The sequence below is a fragment of the Leptinotarsa decemlineata genome, unplaced genomic scaffold (genome assembly GCF_025532065.1).
Source record: "Leptinotarsa decemlineata unplaced genomic scaffold, Ldec_3_MD MMD2_tig00026330_RagTag_RagTag, whole genome shotgun sequence".
Taxonomy (NCBI): Eukaryota; Metazoa; Arthropoda; class Insecta; order Coleoptera; family Chrysomelidae; genus Leptinotarsa; species Leptinotarsa decemlineata.
In genome coordinates this window covers 11,642,706-11,663,900 of record NW_027412690.1, presented here as the reverse complement: position 1 = coordinate 11,663,900, position 21,195 = coordinate 11,642,706, and the positions used below count along the sequence as shown (strand labels likewise).

Genomic DNA, 21,195 nt, shown 5'->3' with positions numbered 1-21,195 from the left:
TATCGTAACTGTGTTGTGAGTGTCGTAAGTTTCATCCAAATAGAAAATTTGCCGTTGTTCTTGTCTATATTTACTTATTTGTTCTGAGTATTTGTTACGCAATTCCACTATTATTCTGCTTTCCATGACTACTTGACGTTTATTTATTATTTTAAATCTAAATCCTACTTTCTTTATCCAATTCTGAAGAGTTTCGTCACAGCAGCTCACGTTATGGCCTACGTTTCAGTTGTAGGAATCTCATTGCTTTTGTTTTTTCAATGATTTTATTAGATGAACATCTGGAGGTTTTGGTAATTCCGTATCACATCGCGTCTTGCGTTCAAAAGGTTTGTTTTTGACTATTTTACGTACAGTTGAGATAGGAATTTCGGTCAAATCTGATGTTGCTTGTAATAGTTTGGTTTTCCTCGAAACCAAACTTGAGATCTAGATTCTTATATACATTGAAACATACTCTCTGTGTTTCAATATTCAAATGCATCCGAATCTTATTCACTGATATCTCTTTTTCGCATTTTTCACCATCGCTATTGGAATCACTACACAGAAAAAAAAAGTCTGCTTTGTTATCACACTCGTTATTACTATTATTGCTTGTCCAAGGACGCCACATTTTAAATAGATGAAAAAAATTTAAGTAATTATAACTGCACCAATATCGAATTTCAACACTCAAATCGCGATCAGCTCCAGAACTGAACATTAACAACACGAAGGTATAAACATCCTCGCATTCTATTTGTTAGCGTAATATGATTTCAAATTTGATTTTATGACTCTTCAGCCAATCATAAAACTCGGTTAGTAAAAATTATCCAATACGAACTGCCAATTATTCAGTCCACTTGGATTATATCACAGCGGCATAATTTCTTTGTATTGGTTTTTTAGACCTTTGAGTTCGCCGATAGCTTTAACTATTCACAATACCGATTACTTCGACTATACTTAATCAGGTACTCAATCAAGCTACATACATACAGTGGTGTAATATAAGGACTAATGTAATCAATCACGGCTAGTTTAATATATAAGTTTGAAAATGTCCTTATAGGACGAAACTTCAGTAACGTTAGTTACAAATGAAAAAGGTAAAGTTTCAATTCTCTTTTTTCACATACATAATACCTCATGAGTACTGAAAAGTCGAATATGTCAACCTTTCATTAGACTAACTTTATATCAACTCCTACTTTTTCCCACATTTTGGAATATTTCCAAAGACTCAACCTAAAACTTTCTGTATTGTTTTTCAGAGTGATAATAAAGTTACTCACCTAAATTCATCAACCACAGGACTCATTGTTATTCTATTCTCAGTTCCACTACTTCTTTTTTATTAAGTAGCAGTAAATGCATGACTCCTAAAAGTTATTTTGGTATACCGTTTTCCGGGCCAAATACATCACGGGAAACTACACCAATTTTTTTTGCAAATAATCGCTTTTGCAATAAACGTGTTCACAATCTAATCAGATGCGTTTTAATTGTTTTTTTGTTTACAATATATAATCTATTGGTAGAAAGCTCGTTAAACTGGATCATAATGATCAAAGTAGATATTATTCAGTAGGCGAATCTCCGAAAAACTGCAGTCGTTATCTATGTTTGTTCAGTACAAAATCAAGTTCATAACGATTTCATATTATACGGTGTGACGGTTTGGTGTTGGTGGAGTTTTTAAAAACTTTCGAAGAAATTTGTTCGGAGTAAGTTTTCTGAAGTAAATCATTGTGAAATTCACTTGGTACTGGTGAAGTGAAAATAGACATAAACAGTCCGAATCTAATTTATATTGGGCGTTTGCACATTTAGCTTTCCCATAAGGTATCATTTTCGAAATACTTCATTCAGATTCCACTCATGTGAGTGATACTCGTCTGGGTCACGGATGCAACGAATGAATGCTTCTACCACAAAAAAGATAATCTGATGATTTCCCAACAATCTTTGGGATTGTTGGAAAATTCAATGATGAAGGAGGGTCCAAGTTTTCGTGGTTACAGAAACACAATTTCCAATTTGTCAACACAATTTCCAGTTCAAAGCAAATAAGGTGCTAATAATAAAAGATTGCAGATCAAAAAGGTACCCAGAAGTCTCCCAAAAAACTCAACATATCATTTGAGTTCATCGAATGTTCGAGATGCATCTTCAAATATTCAATCTGAAAACATGCAAATTGTTCACTTTGCTTCAATTACCTTCAATTATCAAAGCAATCGATCCTCTCAGTTTCTTCAGAGCAAAGAGGATGACACGTTCAGTTTGAGTAGAGCCTTGATAATGATAGCACAACCAGCTGTCGAAAGCGTTCGCATATAATAAATATAAAATGAATAGATAAGTACTCTTTGATCATTCCCATATTGATTTCAATTTAAGAGCCACCGGTAGACAGCTGTTTCAGCCTATTGGGCATCGTCAGTACCGGGCAGGCGGTCTTCGATTGAAGACAAAATGAGAAAAAACCATGAAAGTACTTGATAAAAAAAGCTGCGTAAACGCAAGCGAAACATAAGTGGAACCACCTATTGGTGTGACACCCAAGTCATCTTACCAAGTTTTATGTCAGTGTTGGTGGTTTGACCAATCAACATTTTTTGATTTTCATGGAATTATTTTCCAGCAGCTTGACTGCATTAACCTTTCTAGATTATATATATATATATATATATATATATATATATATATATATATATATATATATATATATATATATATATATATATATATATATATATATATATATATATATATATATATATATTAAATGATGCAACTGATTTTCCTTCATTTTCAGTATTTTAATATTAAATTTTACAAAAAGGATTTGAAGCTTTATATCTTCTATTAATTATCTGCGAGCGCTTTCGACAGCTGGTCGTACTGTCATCTTCTAGGCACTCCTCAAACTGAACTTGTCATCCTGTCGTCTGCGTCTTTATACGGTCAGAGCGTCTCAACTCAGGTATTTCAGGTACTTTAGGTAAATTTGCCTGTATTTGTACTGCATCAGGTACTCTTCTTTGTGTAAGATCTTCTCTAGGAATGTGTATGGTTTTGTTTAATATATTGAATGTGAGGTCTTGTTGTGTTTTGATTCGTACTTGTTCGTAGATAAGTGATTTATGACTGTTAAATTTATGGATGTTCAAGTTTTCCCAAATGTCCATGCGGTTTCCCTTGTTGACTTGTTTTATGAGTTTTATGTTCCCTGGTGGGGGGAAATTATGTTTGTTTTGTATGGCGTGTGTTGCGAGGTTTGATTTATATACTATTGGATTTATGTATGTCTTTTTGTGCTCATTGTACCTTTGGAACAGTTTTTTCTTGGTTTGGCCGATATAGAATTTGTTGCAGTCCGAGCATTGTACACTGTATATCCCGTTTTGGTCTTCATCTTCTTCTTTTTCATAGTTGTTTATTTTTTGTGTTATCTTCGTGTTTGGCTTTTATGTGATGTTGATATTCAGTGGTTTGAAGACGTTTGTTAGTTTTTTGGTTTGGTGTCTTAAGTACGTAAATGCTGTCCATCGTTGTGTTGTTTTGTCTGTTGGGGTGGCTTGATCCTTTTTCTGTATTTTTTGTTTGATTCTGTTTTCTAGTTTATCTATTGTCTTTTGGTTGTATCCGTTTTCGTTCGCTATTTGGTATATGACTTTCCGTTCTTTGTTTCGGGCTTCCTTGCTGAGTGGTATCCTTAACATTCTATATATGAATGCATTATAGGCAGCCATTTTGTGTGATGGTGGATGGTTTGAACTTGCGGGTATGGTGGAGCTAGTTTGTGTAGGTTTCCTGTATATTGCCATTTTAAATTGTGTTTTGTTGTGGTTATATCCGATGGTTATGGCCAGGTAGTTAAGTTTTGAGTTGTGTTCTTCCTCAATGCTGAAACATAATTTTTGATTTATTTCGTTAATTTCTTTTTTTATTTGTTCTATTCTTATTCCATTGTTTTGTGATATGTACAGTCCATCGTCAACGTATCTGAACCATTCTCCTTTTTTATCATGTGTTTTTATTATTGTTGAAATTTTCTCATCCATGGTTTGCAGGTATATCTCGGATATGATGCTAAATAGTGGGGATCCCATAACTATAAACAAACAGATGGACTAGCTATGGAATCCCCATAGGTAGCTATAGGTACCTAAAAATGAAAAAAAAAACTTTCGAAAAACTTTACGGTGCATAGGAAGACATGTAAGTTGCTACTGTGTTTTTATTCAACTCTAGTCAATCAATTTCCAGGGCCGTAATTTTAAAGGGAATAATTCACACAATTATAATCAAATATTACCGAAACATCCGGAAATATAAAATTTAATTCAATTTCTCAGTATGAAGTGAACGTCGACGATACAAAAATTACAAAAAAAATACAGGTCCGTATTTAAAAATTCAAAGGAGGGGGTTGTCCAAGTCAGATGACGCCCTGTATAAAAGACTCATGGACAGCACACATGGATAGCACACATCGAGTGCCAATGGCCAAATGTGGACAGATGTTCAATATGTCTGCGAATGAAGAAGATATAGGCAAAAAAATAATTTGGGATTTTTCAGTTTTTCCTGTATATCTCCAGAACCAGAAGAGTTATATTCAATTTTTTTACATCATTGAATAGGTCTCTGAAATACGCAACTTTGCCACGATTTAACCGACACTCTATCTCTTATGGTTTACGAGATCCCCATCTACAGAAACGAATTTGAATAGCCTTGTATATTTTAGTATTAGTGTCAATTAATGTATATTTTATTTTACATTTAGAGCCATGCCGAAAAATTAAAATAAATATTGATTGATTCCAAACCGGTCTATGTAAAAACTGTGCTGATTTCTCTCTTTTTTTTTTCAGGAATCCGTCATGTACTCAATCAGGATAGACCCCAATCGTTGAAATCGTTAGAAAGGAACAGTGAACATCAGCTGTCAACCCGAAGAGAAGATAATATATCCCCTCCGCTCAAACATGTACAACAACCACAAAACCTGAAAGAGATCCAAACATGTTATCCGAAATGGAAAGTGCTGTTCCGGATCCCGAAAATCAAACCATCCCAGTAATTGTATGGTCATTATCGACATCCGATCAGAACGACTCCGATTTCCAGTCCTGTGTGAACGTAGACCCGGAGGTAGTGAACTCCTTCCGCTTCGTAACGAACGGACTATTCATCAACGTCATAGGCATGCTGGGAGTTCTGGGCAACATCATCTCGATGATAATATTGTCGAGACCGCAAATGCGGTCCAGCATTAACTACCTGCTGATCGGCCTGGCGAGAATCGATACAGTCCTGATAATTACCAGCATGCTGCTTTTCGGCCTGCCCGGTATCCACCCCTACAGCGGCTGCATGTTCACGTACTTTTACGTCGTTTACCCCCATATAGCTCCGGTGGTGTTTCCCCTGGCCATGATTGCCCAAACCGCCTCCGTTTATTTGACCTTGACTGTATCCTTGGAGAGATTTGTGGCCGTGTGTCATCCTCTTAGGGCCAGATCGCTTTGTACGTACGGAAGGGCCAGGATTTATGTGATCGGGATTATCATTTTTTCGGTGATGTATAACCTTCCGAGGTTTTGGGAAACGACGTTGCAGAAGGAGTGGAACGAGAAACACAACGTGACCATTTATTGTCCGCAGCAGTCCGACTTCCGAGATAATGCGGCTTACCAGACCATTTATATTCACTGGCTCTATTTGATTTTCATGTACCTGTTACCGTTTGGATCGCTGGCAGTGCTCAATGCTTGCATTTATAGGCAGGTGAGAAACATTCTAAATTCAAGTTTTTCATAATTCTATTTCCAAAAATGAACACTTTTCATTACCAAAGGTTAAATTGGTTGGAAACAAGTATTCTTGTCAATATTGCATATTTTATTTTAAGATTTTTTTTATGTTAATTCGTTTTCCCTCAACACGTTATTTATTTTTATTGTTAAATGTTCAAAGGTCAAAGTATTTTACGTAAATTTCCATTGAGTATAAATAAAAGAATGCTTGGACATAGTCGATATTGCTGAATAAGTAATATAATGTTTGTTTGAAGGTGATTGACAATGTCTCATGATGAATTTCACTAGTTCGGACTTCCATTGTCTACTATATAAAATGATATGAAATCCCTGAAACATCTAAAAAAGAAGAATTGAAAATGAATAGCTGAAAATAACAATTATATTAACCAAAATAAACCTGAAATGAAATGATAGTGAAATAAAATACAAGTAAAAATTGAACAATTGAATAAATAAAAATAAAGAAATGAAAAAAAGACAATAAAAATAAAAAGTGGAGAAATTCCAAGTCACGTTACTTCACGACGTTTCGATTGTTAGTATCTACAATCGTCTTCGGGTGATGACTGGACTGATTCCTCCGAGAGATGACTATTTATAGGTCGTTCGAGTACTTTCACTTATCCCCGCTTTCCATTTTCCGCTTCACTGGTTCCGTGGGAGATGACCGTTTTGGCGGGAGTTGGCCATTTTTCGCTTGATGATAGGTTTCCATATGTTGCGTATTTCTACGCTGGTTTGGCTGAATACGTTGTTGGACAACATGTATGCGGCTTCCTTGAATTTTCTCCTAAACCAATGTTCCTCTCTGTGCAAGATCTCAGCTGAGGACCACTCGATGTTGTGTTGATGGGTCCAAACATAGTCTGCTATTCCTGATTTGCTGGTTTCCCCTCGCTGTGTGTGTTTCTTGTGCTCTGCAATGCGAACATTCAATGGCCTCTTAGTTTCTCCAATATAGGATTTTCCGCACTCACAGGGTATCCGGTAAATGCAATTCTTGGAATCGCAGTCCGCGATTGGTGGCCTGTTTTTCGTGAGGCTGCTACGGATAGTGTTACCGGTTCTGAAGCAGGTTCTGATGTTGTACTTGGAACCAATTCTTCTTATCCTCTCCGATAATCCTCTGATGTAGGGAAGTGCAAGCACTGGTTGTGACGGCTTCTCTTCCTTGCGAGGCTCCTGCTATTTTCTAGCCAAAGTCTTTTCTACCATCGCTTTGGAGTAGCCTATTACTATTACTATTATTTCATTTCAAGTTTATTTTGGTTAATATAATTGTTATTTTCAGCTATTCATTTTCAATTCTTCTTCTTCTTTAGTTGTTTCAGGGATTTCAAATCATTTTATATAGTAGACAATGGAAGTCCGAACTAGTGAAATTCAAGTAATATTATGGTACAAATCACAAACTTTGAATAGTGTGCCTTTGCCACTATTAATGTCTATTGTTTTGTTTATTGTTGTGTTATGTACTTACTGGTACAGTGATACAAACGATGAACGATAAATACTTTAATTGAAAATAACCTGCTACTACCTTACAAAAATACACAGCATACCCAGCATTCACAGCATACACCTAACCGGAAGCAACATATGTTACTTAGAGGGTGGTGTAAGGAATGGGGAATAAAAAAAGAATACGTAAAGAAAAAGCTCAATCTGAAATATATACAGGGTGGGCCATCAAAAACTTGACATAAAGGTGTTGAGTACTAATCTTGAAAATCCTAAGAAACGCTCAGACAGGTCGATTTTTTTAGGAGGGGGATAGTTTTTTTCCCATTTACAGGGTCGTCACTTCAACACCGGAGCAGAGGGGTGAACAACCCTTGGAATTTTAATAGGGAATAGGGAGCGAGTTACACATCGTTTGAAAGATCTTGGAATTCTCTAAACAATGGTGTACATTTTTTTTTATTTGGACGTATTTTAAAGAGTTATTTCCGATAATTGACTTTTTCAATATTGTTAAGAGCAACAAATTGTTGTACGCCACTGCTCAGTTGGAATGTATTTGGAACTCTTTTATATGTTTCTTACGCTACTTTTTTGTTAATTTTTCAGTTCTTCTCTGATAAGAGGCCTATTACAATTGAGAAATGGTTAAAAATGCTGTTTCTATTTCTCATTTTTATATTAAAAGTGATATCTACATTATTACTAGTAGTGAGTATCGTAAAGTGTTGCCAAAAGAAACAATAGTTCACACAACTGCAGAGAGGGTTGAGTTGATTGAACTGTACTACAAGAATAAATTAACGCAAGAACTGAATGAAGATGATTTCGATCGACGCTTGCGACGTTCGCTATTGATGGCTGCCAAACAAATACTAAACAACGCAGCGTCTTCAAACTTGTAACACATGCTTTATAGATTATGTACTTTCTCATACAGTAAAACTTATTAAACGGCTACCGCCATCTCTATTCCATATATAAAACCAGAGTCAAATACCAGCATCATAGTTGTTCGGCCGTGAAAGTTTACATTCTTTGACGATATTGTTTCAGTTGATGCATCATAAAAAAATCTGTAAAATATGTAGTGAGTTCTCTCTCTTTTGTTGTTGATGTTTATCAAAACGTAATCATACATTATTGGAATCCAACAACTCACTGTTCATTCACTTTTTAATTACACTGTTTCATCACGATTTTTGAGGTAGAAAAACCTTTCAGAGCTAATACTGAATGAATGCTGTAACTTCCATTCGAACCTCTTTTGAATTTCGGGTAAGGGCGTTATTAGACTACTTTTCAGTGATGGGCCACCCTGTTTGTTAGAATAAAAGTAAAATAGAACAATTTTCCATTCTGTTCATCACTCTTTGGCAACGTAATCCGTACATTCCCGACCTTTGTTCCAGGTTCTCAGAGCAAACAAAGAGCGTCAACGACTTTCCAGACATCAGAAGCGAGAAATTGGATTGGCAACGATGTTATTAGGGGTCGTGGTAGTTTTCTTCATCTGCAACATCCTTCCACTGGTGATAAACATAATTGAAACGTTCAACGTGTTCATCGAATTCAACCTAATCTACTTAATTCACGTCAGTAATTTGCTCGTTACCATAAATTCGAGTGTGAACTTTATCATCTACGTCATTTTCGGGGAGAAGTTCAAGAGACTGTTTTTGGTGCTGTTCTGTAACAATTCGTTATTCAGGAGTGGTCGGGATTCGCCAGAAGCGGTCACCCACGAGGATAGTTTCATGTCCAATGGAGACAGACAAAGCTTAAGGTTGGTATTACTTCATTGTGTCGAACAGAATTTGTCTACCAAGGGCTCAGAGAAAATTCAATTTCTATTGTGAAATGTGTTGTGTGATGAAACTTGTTTGTTTTAATTGAGAAAACAACCACTTTGATAATGAACTGATGGAGATCGTTTGACTAGACACATTTTGTAGCTTGAGGATACACTGATGATAACATTAGACTGTTTCCAAATTCTTGTCCGTTTAAATGGCGTGTGTTTTGTAGCTCCAAATTCACTCGTGAGTACTATAACTATCGGCTAGATGTGAGAGAAAGATGTAAAAATATAAGAATGGCGAAACTAGTCCAAAAAATCACAATCTTTTCAAAGATTTTATCAATTGATTCCAAAGAAGAATTAAAAAGTTCTAAATCTACATTGTAAGGTTAGCAAGCCTCGAAATTCCAACTATAAACTCATTGTGGCTAATGTATGATATTTATTTCCAAAGAAAAAGGTACAGTTATATCAATAACAAGTTGCTAGAGTTGATTTACATATCGAGTGGTCCAACGAAAAGTATGCACCTTGCTTTTCTCCTTTTTTTGTAACTTAACGCAAAAATGCTCAGACAGGTCAATTTTGCTTTTGAGGGGGACACATTTTAGATGTATTTTTCTACCTGTGCCTTCAACCCCCTAGCGAGGGTGAGTAACAACCCTAAAATTTTAAACAGAAAGTGGGGTCGAGTGATATATCATTTGAAAGGGCACAAAATTCTCTTTCCAATGATACCTAATTTGTTGTATTTACTTGAATAGTTATAAAAAAAGCAAGAACATTTACTCGATATTTTTGGTGTTAATGAAAATGCGGAAAAAACGGCATTTTTATCACTACTACATTCCTCAATTTCTCTCGTGCATTTTTTGGTTCAAATAACAACAGTGGATAAGTGTACAAAAAGAATTTAGGCAAACGTTCATTGATTCAGTTCGGTTGATTTTGAAATTATTTCAACTTTACTGTAAAAATGGTTTATTCCATTCCTGAACGAGTTGAAATTGTTAAACTTTATCATCAACATAATAGTTGTGCTAGACTTACTGCTCGCCTCTTTAATAACAGTCATCCCGGGAAAAATGTGAATGATTCGTACGTTGCCAAGTTAGTCCAAAAGTTTGTCGATACCGGATCTGTCTGTAATGTGAAACACTAGCCACGGAAACCGATCAGAAATGAAGCAGTGGAAGTCGCTGTTTTGGGACATGTTGAATTGGATCATACTCAAAGTACCCGTCAGCTTGCTGCAGCCTCAAGTGTCTCCCGTTCGTCCATAATACGTATATTAAAAGCCTATAAATTTCATCCGTACAAAATTAAATTGGTACAGGAACTCAATGAAGATGATCCTGATAGAAGGCTGCAATTTTGTGAACAACTGAGCCAGCTACTAATTGATGATCCGCACCTATCATTCAACACGTGCTTTTCCGATGAGAGTACATTTTTTCTGAATGGAGCTGTGAATAGGCATAATTGCCGTAACTGGGATGACAGTAACCCACACTTATCCCGAGAGGTCCATACCCAGTACCCTCAAAAATCAATGTCAGGTGTGGCATATTAGGTAGTCATATCGTAGGGCCACTTTTTATTCTTGGGAATTCAACTGGTGAGGTCTACCTGAACATGCTTGAAGATACAATTGATCCTCTCATAACAGAAATAATTGAAAATGACCAAAATCATAATGATGATCGGTTTCATTTTCAGCAAGATGGAGTATCTCCTCACTATGTTGCTCCGGTAAGAGAGTTTTTAGATGACCAGTTTCCTGGACGGTGGATTGGAAAGAGAGGCCCCATCGAATGGCCTGCCAGGTCACCTGATTTATCGCCTTTAGACTTTTTCCTTTGGGAACACTTGAAAAATAAATGTTTTGCTACGCAGTCCGAGTCCATAGAAGATCTTCGCCAACGAATTACAGCAGAGTGCAGAAATATAACACCTGATATGCTACAGAATGTTAGGAATAGATTTGAACAAAATCTGTATTATTGTATGGAAACAAATGGGTCACATTCACAGCACTTGCTGAAGTAGGATTCTACTAAGTCAATTACACATTTCAAAGTACTGGGTTGTAGTTGTTTTTCTTCATAATACCTACATGTTTGAGTGAAATACAACAAATCAGGTATCATTGGAAAGATAATTTCGTGCCTTTTCAAATGATATATCACTCGACCCCACTTTCCATTCAAAATTTTAGGGTTGTTACTCACCCTTGCTAGAGGGTTGAAGGCACTGGTAGAAAAATACATTCAAAATCTGTCCCCTTCAAAAGCAAAATCGACCTGTCCGAGCATTTTTGCGTTAAGTTACAAAAAAAGGAGACAAGCAAGGCGCATACTTTTCGTTGGACCACTCTGTATAGTAAGTTGAATCACATTATTCAATACTCTACAAGAATTACATTTTGAAATGAATAAAAAACCACTAAGGCTAAGAAGCCAACCGTGACTATGATACTTTCTATTTTTAACACAATTCAGTGTAATTTTTTGAAAATAATATCTACACTTAAACAAACCAACAGAATCATAATAATGATATTCTGTACTACCTAAACAAAACAATGGAATGATAACATACAGTGAATGATTTGTTAAAAGTTGTGCACCAATGTCTATATGCACCATTTTTGTGACAATGTCATTAGTGGATATTATCGCAGGGAATTCTATTCGGGCCTATGATAATAATAATAATGTTTATTCGCAGAAAAAAAAGTTTTTACATAATAAGGTACAAATGTGAATGAACACGGCAACACGGAAGCAATATGAATATTGCTTGTATGTGTTATAGCCATGCTGAAGCTAATAATGATAAAAAATAAAACAAAAAAATACATGAGGCAGCAATTATTATATAAAATCATTAACAAATATTAGCATGGATGATGAAAGGGTACTTTGAAAATTTCTGTATTTCTTATTCTCTCTGTTCTTGGACCTTTACTGTTTCTCCTCTATGCCAATGATCTTCCTTAACATATAAGGGGAGACTACGTCACAATGTTTGCTGATAATACAATGATATCTATAGCAGGCAATAATGCTGAGAAACTCATCAGCAAATCTAAACACATTATTGATCAGTTCAGTACCTGGTGTCAAAGAAATAAGCTTATTCTAAATACTTCAAAATCTTCCACTTCAGAAAAAATATTTCAATTGGTCGACGCTCTAGCTATAATATTCAAACTTCTGAAGAAATAAAATTTTTAAGGACCTACCTAGACACCTATTTGAATTGGCATATCATGCCATAAAACTGGCTTACTCAACATATATTATGCCATGGCCTACCCTCATATAAGTTTGAATAATATGGCTTGGGGCAGAGCGAGGAATTTTCCTGAGTGTTTATAGCTCACAAACGCATCATTAGGCTAATCTTCAATATGGATTTCCGGGATAGCTGTCGGCCCGTTCTTATAGACAAAAAATTATTGATAGTCCCTTCACCTTCATTCTCAAATTTATTTTATTTGTTAGGCAAAACCATGAATTATATGATAGGACTGCTTCAGAATACAGTCATAATACAAGAAATGGTGATCTTCTAAAAATCCCGCAGCATTTCATGACAAGCTATAAAAAATCCTCTCAGTATATTGCCATTACGTGCAAATGTAGTTAAAAAAATCACAAGTGACAAAGTATTTCATGATTGTGTTAAAACTATGCTTTCAGAAAGATGCTATTACAGTTACCAAGATTTTGCAAATGACAATCTCACAAACAATCAATTTCACAGTTGACGTAATTTTATTTAGATTAAATTGGGTGAATGGTGTAAAATGTTGAATAAATTTGTGGACATTTATGCTTATTTGTATATGTGTGTATATGTTTATGTGTATATGTGAATATATATATATATATATATATATATATATATATATATATATATATATATATATATATATATATATAAGATGTTCTCTGTTCTCAATCTCTTCCTCTTTTTTTATCTCTACTAGCATGTCGTACAACTGACTTACCTTATATACCCAAGTGTATCAAAAATGGTGAATAAATAGTGAAAAACCAATCAACAAAGTACCACAGTTACTATATCGTGGTTAGCCGTTGGTGTCATCCACTACAACTTTCTGTAACCGTGCCAAAAATAATTATGAAAGTACTGAAAAATGTTCTTGACAAAATTGGTTCGTTTGGTGGATATGATTTCAGTATCATTCACCTTCTGAAACTCGAACCTGTTGGATGTAGAAGAGGTTCAATAAAAAGTGGAGAGTTTTCCAAACAAAAATATGTGGAATATGCGAATTTCAATCATAACAAAAGTACATATAATTATTAAATTTTCTTTGTAATCTAAAAAAGTTGATCCTTCGCCAAATTGTATAAAGCATAATTGATGTATAGCCAAATTGAAGGTATCTCCTTCGCCAAAATAAAGGAAAATCCTTCGCCAAAACATAAAACAGTAACATTTAAATGGTATAAATAACTTCAGAGTTTTTTAAAATTACTTTTTTTTTCAATATTGTCGTTGAAAAACTCTTTTGGAATAGTTTCAGGAACTACTACTGTAAGCTGTATTCGTATCCGTTTGTCATAGAGTGACAAATGAACAAAAATAAAGACATTCTGAATGAATAAGCTCTCTAAACTCTTTTTTAATTCAGATACGTATCCGATTTATCGAAAAACAATGAAGAAAAAATTGTGTTTCACTTATAGGTTTATAAACGCAAAAATCCTTGACTTCTTTGTTTTAAATTAATTGTTTCCGTCGATAATTTCAGGGGAATGTCTCAATGTCTACTAGACCTATATTACTTCAGCAAAGCTAATATTTTAACAATTCAGTTTCATCCTTGTTTTTCAAGTATGAAAGCCGTGGATTTTTGAAATTCGCTTGCGCGAGTGGCTAGCTTCTTTAGAAGTTCAACCATCATGGCTTGCTGTCCGATAACTAACTTTTAGGCTTCGTAAAGCGTATTTATGCCTTGACAGGTAATCAGTTGTATTGGATTGGTACCTGTATTTGTACCTGTACTTGTACCTGCACTTGTACCTGCAATTGTACCTGTACTTGAACCTGGAACATTCTTCATCGGACAGCAAGCCATGCTGGTTCAATCTCTGAAGAAGCTAGCCACTCGCGCCAGCGAAACGTCAGGAAGAAATGCCAAAAATCCACGTCTTTCAAACACGAAAAACAATAATACTGAAAACCTCAGCCGCGAAAGTTTGAACCATTTTGTCAATTCAGTTTCATGTTTCTAGAAATGGTATGAAATCGAGAAAGATCAATGTAGTCAAGCTGCTGGAAGATAATTCCATGAAAATCAAAGGATAAATAGATAAGAACCATTCTGATCACTCTCATATTGATTGCAATTTGAGAGCCACCGGTAGACAGCTGTTTCAGCCTATTGGGCATCGTCAGTACCGGGCAGGCAATCCCTGATTGAAAACAAAATGTGAATAACCAAGAAAAGTACTTGATGGAAATAACTGCGTAAACCAAAGCACGACATAAGTGGAACCACCTATTGGTGTGATATCCAAGTCAACTTGCCGAGATTTTATGTCAAAGTTGGTGGTTTGACCAATCAACTGACAACTGCGGTAGCAGAAAATTGAGAAGTTATCCTGAAATTCCATCGGAAATCGAATCCACATGTTTCTAGAAACGATATGAAATCTAGAAAGAGTAATGCAGTCCAGCAGCTGGAAAATAATTCCATGAAAATCAAAAGGTGAATAGATAAGTACCATTCTGATCACTTCTATATTGATTTCAACTTAAGAGCCACCGGTAAACAGCTGTTTCAGCCTATTGGGCATCGTCAGTAACCGACAGGCGGTGCTCGATTGAAGACAAAATAGACAAAATGTGAATAACCAAGGAAAGTACTACATAAAAATATCGCAGCATAAAACGCAATATTAAAACTTGGCAACTTGACTTAGATGTCACACCAGTAGGTGATTATGTTTGGCTTGCGTTCTTCCATTCTTCGCCCAGTTCTTCCGCTATTACACGCCCGTCAGTGCTGAGTCAGTCTCCATCAGGGTCTTCAAATCCTTGTCCTGGATTACTGAAAGTTGACCACTTGGGGACTCTACAGAGCAATCAAGCTTGTGAGATAAATCTCAAAACAACTTAAGTAAGTTTTTAGTAAATTCCAAAGACAAAATTAACAAATTACACAGAAGTAGAGTCTACAAGCTTGACTGCTCTGATTGTTCGGCATCTTACATTGGTAGAACCTGTAGACCTCTTTTTACTCATATTAATGACCATTTAAAAAAAACCGACAAATCTGCTTTTGGCCACCACATAAAATTTCACAATCACAACTTGAGTCCCAATAGAAATTCCAAAATATTACATAAAATAGATATTAAAAATTTCCTTAGACTTGACTTGTTTGAAGAGTTCGAGATTTCTAAAGAACTTTCCAATAATGATTATTGTTTGAATACTCGAGTGAACTTAAACAGAGATTTCCTTCCCCTTCATAAAAGGATTATGAATTATTAATTGATCACATTTTAGTAATACAATTTATTCAATATTTTTCCTCTACGTAATTAATCAAATCCATAATGGATCACTCCTCAAGTTGGTACCATTATTTCAACATGACACTTGACACATCCTGTCTCAAGTTGTCCTCAATCCAAAAATGTATTTTCTTGGCTATAAGCCTATTTTGTTTTATATAAGTCGAATATTACAAATGTGCAGTGGACTTAATTTGTTACTTTCTGTTGCCTGACAAGTGAGTAATGTTAAACAATTTTTTCAAATTTCTTAACCTTAAATATTATTAAAAAAAATTTTACAACTTCAATTTTCACTAAACTTTCTTTTCAATTAGATCACTCACTTTCAGGTGAGCACTGATGATGACGAAAGTCGAAAGCGCTTTGCAAAAATTTTAAAAATTATACACTTTAATACAAAAAACCTCTTCGATTCATTAGCTCAATACTAGTAATAATGTAGATATCACTTCTAACACAAAAATGAGAACAGCATTTTTAATCATTTCTCAATTGTAATAGTCCTCTTATCAGAGAAAAACAAAAAAGTAGCGTAAGAAACAAATGAAAGAATTCCAAAACATTCTAACTGAGCAATGGCGTACAACAATTTGCTGCTATTAACCATATTAAAAAAGTTAATTATTGGAAAGAACTCTTTCAAATACATCCAAATTTAAAAAAATGTACACCATTGTTTAGAGAATTCCAAGATCTTTCAAACGATGTACGACTCTCCCCCTATTCCCTATTGAAATTCCAAGGGTTGTTCACCCCTCTGCTCCGGGGTTGAAGTGACGACGATGTAAATGGGAAAAACAAACTGTCCCCCTCCCAATAAAAATCGACCTGTCTGAGCGTTTTTTCGGATTTTCAAATTTAGTACCCAAAACCTCCATGTCAAGTTTTCGATGGCCCACCCTGTATATCATACAAAATTCTCTATCGATCAGTATTCACCGCGACACAGTAGAATAAGTATTTATTGAGATATGGAGCTACAAAATCACATGCCATTGAAACGGATAAATCTTTTGAAACAATCTTATATTTGTCTCAGTGAAACAAATTCAATCAAGTTTTGATTTTAATAAGTCAATAAGTCTTCTGCTGAAACAGATCCCTCACACAATCATCTCTTGTAGGTTGCAGCGTCACAACACCAGCATCAGTAGGAACGGATTCACGCATGGAACCACCAGGACGAATGGTTCTTCCAGGCACTCTTCGACCAGGGATCACAACCGGTACCGGAACTCTAGTCCGGGACCGTGTGTCTACTACCCCGCCCATCGGCTCAGCAAGGACATCAGCACATACACGACGCACACTTACGTTCCGTCCGACTGACGGTGGCTGCCTCAGGACATCGTCCAGGAGTCATCCGTGTGACACCCTGGAGAGACGTCCTTGAAGGATATCCACGATTTTTTCCGGATACAGGTCGAGCTCGAATAGAGCAGGTGAATGTGTTTCGAGAAGTTGAAAGTGGCTGGAAATGGAATATCACCAGAAGTAATGGTTTTTTCTATATTAGATGACGTAGGTGGGGCATCACAATCGGAAAATCCTTAAAGTATCATTCGTAAAATCTCGAGTCCGAGACTGTATATCAATCTCATCGTTTTTGATTGCCAAAATGATCCCCGCAAGAAATTCCCACAGTTACTGGCCCAAAACTATATTTCCTGGAGCCTCTTTAAGTGATGAATTAGATTTGTTTCCTCTTCATTAGAAAAGTATACAGTGAGGATCTGATAAATTATTATATTTCATGCTGAACCACCATTCCTCAACCTCACGACTGATAAATTATTGAAAAATTATTATGTTTCATGCTGAACCATCATTCCTCAACCTCACTGACTCATTTAGAATGATTCAGAGTTCTAACACATTATCATTATCACACATTATTGATGATTTCGAATGAATAATTTCGGTACGTTCCAAATGGAAGTAGTTTTACCGACATCCCGCTGTCACTAATGTTACGCCCATGACTGCATTCTCAGTGAATAATTCTCAAATTCAACACTTTCATTCAATAATACAAATCACAACTCGACCCTGTTCTTCAGTCACATTTTGTGATTATTGTTCCAATTCCACTGTCGCTTGTTCGGACTGATCTGCATTATAATTGAAACTGGCTCCCTTCAGAGGATAATATATAATACTTCCGAATGATCTTGTATGGTCGACTGAATTATTTGGCGGCTCCTATAGGACCTTTATTCACCTTCGTCTATTTCATAGAATTGGATGTATTATATAATCAGGACATTGATGTGACGTCAGCAGCTAGGTTGTCGGATTTGTCAGTGAGGCTTCATTCACTTGATCTTTTTTTATACTCGCCATGGGCGTAACATTGTCTTTCTCTTCAAATAACTCCTTCTCGAGTAACTAGTTTGCTTTATTATTTCTCAATCATCTTGGAAGTTTCCTTTCTGAAAAGGTTGATTTTATTAAGGAGGCCTTTCAACGTGTACGACTACAGTAGACCAAGTCTTTTCTCTCCTTGGTCTCCATATATGTGTAGTGTGAGAACTGCAATTTTTTGTTCAGAACTTTATTTCTTTGGCTTTCCATTTCATCCTCTTTTTCTTCCAGTCTCTGATAATCTGTAGATGTTTTCTCAAAAATGCATGGACGAATATCCTCAATGAAGCCCCTTTTGCTGTTTTTCCTTTGCTGTTTTTCATGGAACTTGCTTGATTTAGGGATAGTTTGTATGATGGTTTTATTGACTTTATCTTTAGAAGAAGCTTTATCAGGTTGCTTTCCTCAACAGCATCTACCAGTTCGTTGGATGTCTACCTAACGTCAAGATGAAAATGTGCATTCCAATCTGTTCTTCAGATTCTCAGTGCTTTACCACGCAGATCTTTCACGAGACAGTAGACTTTTTCATCTTGATCTAGCTATTGGCAGTAAATACATCCTTGTGTTCTCTGTGGCACGTGACTTGTGTTGACTGATCATAATATCACTGTTTGATTTGTTCACATGTTCATTCTGTTCATCATCCATTCCTTCCATGACTCATTGATTGATTTTTTCCAACTCGTCTTCAACTCATAACACTCGGGAGCCTAACGTATGCTTCTCATCCTGGACTCCACCTCGGGCCCCTTTGATATCCTTTCACCTTTCCTCTCTGCACTTCTTCCCTACCTTCTACCTTCTCTGCTTTCTTTCTCTTCCTTCTTCTTTCTTTTCTGCTCTCCTACGTATTTTTTGTTCATCCAACAACTTGATAATACCTGCCATATCCTCCATCTAGTTGATCTCATTCGCTGGGGTATTCACCATAGACAAAGAATTGTTAAGCCTATACGTGTGTTCTTGATACTGAACTGATTCGCATTTTAATTCAACCAACTCCTGTTGGTCGATACTCTCATATCTCTTGTATCATCTTCAAACTTCTCGAGATTACTTGACGGTTTCTATAGGACATTCATTCGCCTTTGCGTATTTTCGAGCTCGATTCACGGAATCACTTGATACTCAGCGCGCCGATGTGACGTCATACACACTCCGTTGCCAGTGGCGGTTCGTTCGCTCGATCATTTCATAAAGTCGACATGGACGTAGAAATATTTTTCAATAATTTGTTTTCTAAAGAAGAAATCAGAATAGGAAGAGATGAAAGTTACGTAAAAAACATCAGATACACAGTAGTAATATACTAATTTTTTAAATAGGGTTTTCCAATTGCCCCTCATTATGTGACTGAGTTTTCTCATCTACTTTCTCAGTAAGTGAATGTACTTCCGTAACTTGGGATTTCAATGAGTTGGCCTAAAACTTCAGAAATGTTGATGAATGGATATCATTCTTAGCTCATCACGTTTAGTCAGGTTATAAATGAATCCACAAGTCATTCGCAACACGGCGTGGAAAGTGATTCCAGGTTTATAATAGTGGCAGCCTCTCTGAATGTTTTACGAAGATAGATAACCAATATATTTCATTATTCAGTCACTTTCAAAAACTGTATGTATACATTCTATACAAAAAGTGTAAATAATAGATGTAGCGAAATTATATAGATTAGAACAAGGTTGGAGAAATATCGAAAACCTCTACAATATATCCAAGGACTATACTGTGAAACCTCTAGTACTATTTGAAACATAGAAAAATAAAACAGTCAGCATGATGGTAGTCATAATGAAAATCTATCGAAAAAATCATTATTAATTCATGAATGGTGATGAAGTTATGATATAAGTCTGACTCGGGAGTGCTTGATAATAGTGTGAAGTTTATTTTCATGAATGAATGTGAATAATTCAGTGATAGACTCTATCATGAAGTTTAATGGAGTTGTATCACCAGACTGTTAGAATCGATTAATGTTTCATTTCTTACGAAGTTGATGTACATCATAATGGCATTAACACACCATCTACCATCTGTGGATCCGAACAAACTGCGATTTCAGTATATTTTTTGTTCTTATTCTTCTTTCAAATTCCTCACCGATCGACTCCCAATTGAATGGAGGTAGAGAATTAACAAGCAAAATACTTGTTATCAGAATGCTTTCGTACACCTTGAGTCATAAAATCATCGGAGATGAACTGAAGAGGTACATAGTGAGTCAAATTGCATATTTCCGAAGGGAAACTCCTGTTTTCAAACTAGATAAATTTTAAGGTCAAATTTTATGAAAAACTCGATGTTTTTCGGAAATGGGTTCATTGTGAAATTTGACCCTCAGACACAGACATCAGTTCTCATCTGATGAAAACATGAGTTTCCCTTCAAATTTGGCCCACTATGTATAAACCTCTGGAGAATCTAGCCATTCGTGTCGGGGAGACGTCAGAAACAAATTTCAAAAATCGACGACCTTCAAAACCGAATTGAAATAGGTACTCTGATTGTATACACACTTCTAAAATTCAGAAAATATTGTTCACCTTTGTTAACGGTGGTTCTAGAACATAATCTGATACAAATGCAATGTAATTAGCAGACATGTGTGACTGTTCATGATATTTATTTTGTCCAATAAAAATTTCAGTTCCTATAATTTCCTGTTTCATTCGAAGGAACTTCCTGATAACATGCTAATATGCAGAAATGCTATTTTTGTGTCCATTCTGAGACCAATCAGGATCAGATGATCAAAATCTAGTAAACAACTCCCTCCCTACTCTACAGATACAGATATTAAGGTTTCGTAGACGATAGAAAAGGATAAATCTTTTTTCTGTTCAAATTATGGAGACTTTATACGATCTTCTTCAGAAACTCTGTACACATAAAGATCATCGAAACAGGGGAGATTGGTATTGGTAATATAAAATATATTAAGTAACTAATTCTAAGTATATAACGATGAGATTGGAACTGTAGCTGAAGCAACGGTTTTAACCCAGATATAGTTGACAAGATAATTAGAAAATGCAAGTTAAGGGAAGCACTTCGTAAATCTTCGACTTTTCAAAAAGAGGAGAGTAATAACAAGTTTATAGTAATCCCATATGAACCCCAATACACGAGAGGGCTTCAACAGATATTCGATAAAGATAATATGAAAGGTGCATAT

The 21,195-nt window shown here is 35.6% G+C and overlaps 1 protein-coding gene across 3 annotated transcripts in view; it reads left to right on the top strand.

The window, feature by feature from the left end:
* The window catches only part of FMRFaR (FMRFamide Receptor), a 275,382-nt gene extending 254,706 nt beyond the window's left edge, over positions 1 to 20,676 (top strand). For 2 of the 3 annotated variants that reach the window (XM_074182902.1, XM_074182901.1), the window contains 3 exons: positions 4,872 to 5,787; positions 8,696 to 9,069; positions 16,772 to 20,676. In XM_074182902.1, coding sequence (XP_074039003.1) covers positions 5,023 to 5,787; positions 8,696 to 9,069; positions 16,772 to 16,976 — 1,344 coding nt within the window. In that variant the 5' untranslated portion in view covers positions 4,872 to 5,022 and the 3' untranslated portion in view covers positions 16,977 to 20,676. Of the gene's footprint in view, positions 1 to 1,594; positions 1,713 to 4,871; positions 5,788 to 8,695; positions 9,070 to 16,771 lie in introns of those variants that run through there. The other variant, XM_074182903.1, reaches the window with a different exon arrangement.
* The last annotated feature ends 519 nt before the right edge of the window (positions 20,677 to 21,195 follow it).